Consider the following 4,612-nt stretch of genomic DNA (forward strand, 5'->3'; position numbering starts at 1 on the left):
GAAATGGATTGCAAATAAGGACAGCCGACCTCCCATGCCCATGGGCTAGGATGTGGAGGAAAAGACCGGGCCTTCCATTCTCGAGTTCTAACGAGGAGGATGGCTAGCCTCCAAGGTGAGTATGGGAAGGTGGCCCACCTTCCATGCTTTCGCAGTACAAGGCTGACCAAACTTGAGACTAGGTTTTGCAAATGTTCAATGACTTCCTAATAAGACTATTATAGGAACCTACTTTGAAAAGACAATGACTTATTTGGATTTCAATATGAATGATGTTTATGAAAATCACGGTGTTTACTGGTGATTATTATGATGTATGATAATGTGGCTTATGATTTAATCTCAATTTCCAATGCCCAATTTTGTGTACAGGACCTAGACCAGGTTTTCTTTCATAGAAGTCACTTCAATCAGTAAAATTTGTACTCTTAAATGTTCCATATTCTTATTGTAATTGGACTTCTGGTTTTAGGGAAAAGTATACTAATATCCCTAAAAAAGACATTACAGACAATGTTGGCATGTCCTTGGTAATTTAGGTATGGTGCAAAGATAGATGGAGGGAGTGGAGTTGGCTATTGGGGTGTAATGAAGCCATAGAACTTCAGATTGGAGCAGTGCTTGTTTGTTTCTATCTCTCCCTTGGCGTTTATGGCTCTAGATGTCCACTCTGGTTCGTTTTTATAAGCAACTTTTTGTTATTTTGGTCTATTGCTCTTTAGTGAAAGGTGGCTAATTCATTTTACTGCTTATTGGCTTGAGGATTGGTCCTCTGAAATTTTGACTGCATGTGTTTTAATCAGTATTTTGTTCAAGGCTATCGCCTCCTTGCTTTTTTGTTGAATCTCTTCCATTTTAGTCTTTCTGGTAGGGGTTCCCTATGGAACCCCTCTGAATTATCCAAAAAAAAGCATACAATCTCTAAAAACAAGCTGCAACCCCATAAAAGGATCAGTGATACATAACTTCTTCTAAATATTATGTCTCCTCCAAGCCGGATCTATCGTCCAGCAGAAGGCAGCTTAAGAATTTAATAAAAATTCTAGCCCTGGAGGAAGGTAGAAAAGCACTTTGCTAAAAGAATCTGCAAATATCCATCTCTTGTAGGGAAAATGTGTAAGTGGAAACAGTACTCAAGCCAGCTAATCCCAAAATGAAAGCTATGATAGCATTTCCAGTGTAGCCATTCTCAATTGAGTCAATCCAAATCCGATCTGGTTAAGGCTACACCTTGTGGCTTTGCCACAAACTTGGTTTTATAAAGATCTCTTTTCTCATGAGTATTAGAGATTGTCGGTTGGCATCAATGCCACCTTCCATGTTTTAACTCCGTGTTGTAAAAGACAAATACAAGAGAGACATCTCATTTAAATCTTTGACATTCATCAACAGTATCTCCATAGGAACAAAACCCATTCTTGTTTTCCAGAGGAACAAATCCCTCCTTGATTTGATAGAAGCCTTCTGAAATTTTCTCCCGACCAATCTATTTAATGAACTTGATGGTCATGTGGTAGTCTCTGTATGCATGGATGTTTCTGATAACTCACATATGCCTTCCACAGTTTGCATTATAAGCTGAAAAGTAATTGTAACTCCTCATTCTGTTAGTAGAGAATGTGTTTTTCCTTCTGCTTCATCCTCTAGTGCAAAGTTGGTCTCAGGTTTATACCCTGCCTTCTCCATCTGCTTGGCCAATTCATTCAGCTTTTCATATATTCTATCTGATTCTGGGTGGGTTTTATCTCCAGTAACAAATACGTGTACCCTATGTTTGATATGCATCCAGCTGCATCCAGGCGTCTTCTTTATCCTCTTGTCCTTCATCATTATTCTGACATTTCTTGCATCCTCCCACATAGATGCAGCAGAATAAATGCTTGATAATAAAACATGTGTTGATTCATTGCCTGGTTCTAACTCAAATAGATGTTCTGCAGCAAGCTTTCCTAACTCTACGTTCACATGAGTCTTGCAGCCACTGAGCAAGGAACCCCAAATAACAGCATCTGGTTTCATAGGCATTTGGTTGATGAGATTTTCTGCCTCATTGAGGCAACCAGCACGACCAAGAAGATCAACCATACAGGCATAATGCTCAAGACCTGCTGTTAGACAATGTTTCTGTACCATAGAATCAAAGTAGTGCCAGCCTTTATCCACAAGGCCTGCATGGCAGCAAGCAGAAAGAACGCCCAGAAAGGTAATCTCATTTGGCTTAGTGCCTGTCTGGAGCAACCGTTCAAAGAGTATGAGCGCCTCTTTTGCATGTCCATGTTGAGCATATCCAGCAATTATAGCATTCCATGATATCACATCGCGTTCTGGCATTATAGTGAAGATTTGGTCTGCATCTTCTATAATCCCACTTTTGGCATACATGGTAATAAGGGCATTATTCACAAATATATTATTATTGAACGTTGTTTTATAAATATAAGTATGAACCTGCTTGCCCTGTTCTAAAGCTGCTATGGTGGCACATGCTCTAAGAACACTGGTTAGAGTCAATTCATTAGCATTCACCTCTGTTCTTAACATTTCAATAAAATAAAATAAGGCATCCTCGCCATACCCATTCTGGGCACATCCCGCAATCATTGAAGTCCAAGAGACCACGTTTGGCTGAGCTAAATTTATAAAAAAATGACGCGCCTCTTCCATTCTCCCATTCTGCAAAAATCCAGAAATCATAGCATTCCACAATCCCAAATCTGGTTCTGACATTTTATTCATCACCTGGAGTGCATGCCCTATGATCCCACACTTGGAATACATGGTGACAAGGGCACTACCCACAAACACATCTGACTCGAGCCTTTTTTTCACAATGCAAGCATGTATCTGTTTACCTAGCTCAACCGCCTCTAAACTTGTAGATGCTCTCAGAATACTTGGAAAAGTGAAAGAATTTGGCATCGTACCAGATTGCAGCAGCTTCTTGAAAGTATCCACTGCCTCTGCACTCCGATCATTTTGCGAATAACCTGCAAGTAGGGTAAAGTTTACGAAACCATACTTTCAAAACTCTTAACAAAAAATTCGAAATTATGTAAAAAAATCCCTTCCAGTTAGTTGGCTGAATTCAAATATAAGAACGTTTTTAAAGAGCGAAAATAAAACTTCCTTTCAAATTTTCAATGATTTTCAAGAAAAAAAATTAAAAGAGCCAATCACTCAAAATTTTCCTACCCGCAATCATTGCATTCCAACAGCGCACATGTTTCTCTGGCATTCTGTCAAACCAATGACACGCATCTTCTAATCTCCCATTCTGTACAAGCCCTGCAATCATTGTCGTCCACGATACATAATTCCTCTCGGGCATGGTCTCAAACAGCTCAATCCCCTCCTCTATTCTTCCATTCTGCACATATCCCGCAATCATACCATTCCATGAAACCACATTCCGTTCGGGCATTTCATCAAACAGATGGCGTGCATCTTCCAATCTTCCATTCTGCCCATACCCTGCAATCATCGAATTCCAAGACACAACATTTCGTTTAGGCATTTCGTAAAAAACTTGTCGTGCATCTTCTATTTCACCACTCTGGGCTAACCTGCTAATCTTCAAATTCCACACCTCAACACTTCGTGCAGGCGTTTCGTCATTTTCTTCAGGTCTATTGTCAAACACTTGAACGTTCCCCTCTGGCATTTTCTCAAACAGTTGGTGAGGAATCGTTGGCGTAACTGTTCGCATTTCGAATTGACCCTGCCATGTTGTTAACAACTTCCATTGGACTGAATTATTCAGATAGGCACCTGAATTGATGTAAATATTCCTTCCAATTCTCGTAATTTTCCCATCGACGGTGACTACTCGATCGCATTTACCAACATGAAACCCAGTGGCATTCACACACCATGTTAGCATACTGGCTGAGATAGTACAGAATAAACCACGATCACCTTTCGTGTGACAACGGTGAGGAAACCGAAAACATAATGCAGCCATTGTTTATTCAGTCCTAATTTTAAGGATTATGCTCGACTGCAGATTTTTTCCTATGAGGACAAGAAAAGGATGCCGCTGCATGTTTACCGGGGAGTTCGATTCGGGACGTAAGCTGAACATATATGCATTGTGTATATCTTTGTAGATTTAACAAAGGCTTTTTAACAGTGTGAAATTGTTTTCTCATGGTTGCTTTCTGTGAATTTTCAAGATACTCGTACATTTGGTTGTGGTAATTTGCTCTATTTAGAACCAGTTGCATCCTTTTATTTTATTTTTTAATTAGAATATTATTTTTCATTTGATTAGATTTGTTATTGTGTTTCCAAAAAAAATTAAATGGAAGTCTAGATTTCAACTTTACTTTATGATGGTTGCACTCATTTGGAAAATTGGAATTATTCAATTTCACCATTAGATCAAAAGTTTATTAACAATTACTTATTTTTAAAAGAACACTTAATTGAAAATTAGAAGCTTGTAACATTAGTTTACTTTTATTTTGAGCCTCTAAGTTTATCAAAGGAGGATTTGCTAGTTATGAAAAATAAGCTTTTAGGTACACTTTTATTTTTTATTAAAAGTATTATTGACATGTATTGTACTTTTTAGATCTTGACTTGTATGAGGCAGAGACTAATGTTTTAAGTG

At 38.5% G+C, this 4,612-nt stretch overlaps 1 protein-coding gene across 1 annotated transcript; it reads right to left on the bottom strand.

Moving 5' to 3' along the window:
• Positions 1-920: 920 nt before the first annotated feature.
• Positions 921-4,180, bottom strand: LOC149580368 (pentatricopeptide repeat-containing protein At5g56310-like). Its single transcript, XM_089790487.1, has 2 exons — positions 3,193-4,180; positions 921-2,987 (listed from the first exon to the last, which is right to left on the bottom strand). The coding sequence occupies exons 1-2, from the start codon at positions 3,959-3,961 to the stop codon at positions 1,600-1,602; spliced, it is 2,157 nt and encodes a 718-aa protein (XP_089646613.1). The 5' UTR covers positions 3,962-4,180; the 3' UTR covers positions 921-1,599.
• Between the last annotated feature and the right edge of the window lie 432 nt (positions 4,181-4,612).

Source organism: Cupressus sempervirens, chromosome 1 (genome assembly GCF_028749045.1).
Source record: "Cupressus sempervirens isolate cs-2001-9-10 chromosome 1, ASM2874904v1, whole genome shotgun sequence".
In the NCBI taxonomy this organism is placed as follows: Eukaryota; Viridiplantae; Streptophyta; class Pinopsida; order Cupressales; family Cupressaceae; genus Cupressus; species Cupressus sempervirens.

Coding starts and splice junctions, on each gene's coding strand:
- LOC149580368 (XM_089790487.1), bottom strand. CDS start 3,961: ATGGCTGCATTATGTTTTCGGTTTCCTCACCGTTGTCACACGAAAGGT. Junction 2,988..3,192: donor TTGGAATGCAATGATTGCGG/GTAGGAAAATTT, acceptor CCCTACTTGCAG/GTTATTCGCAAAATGATCGG.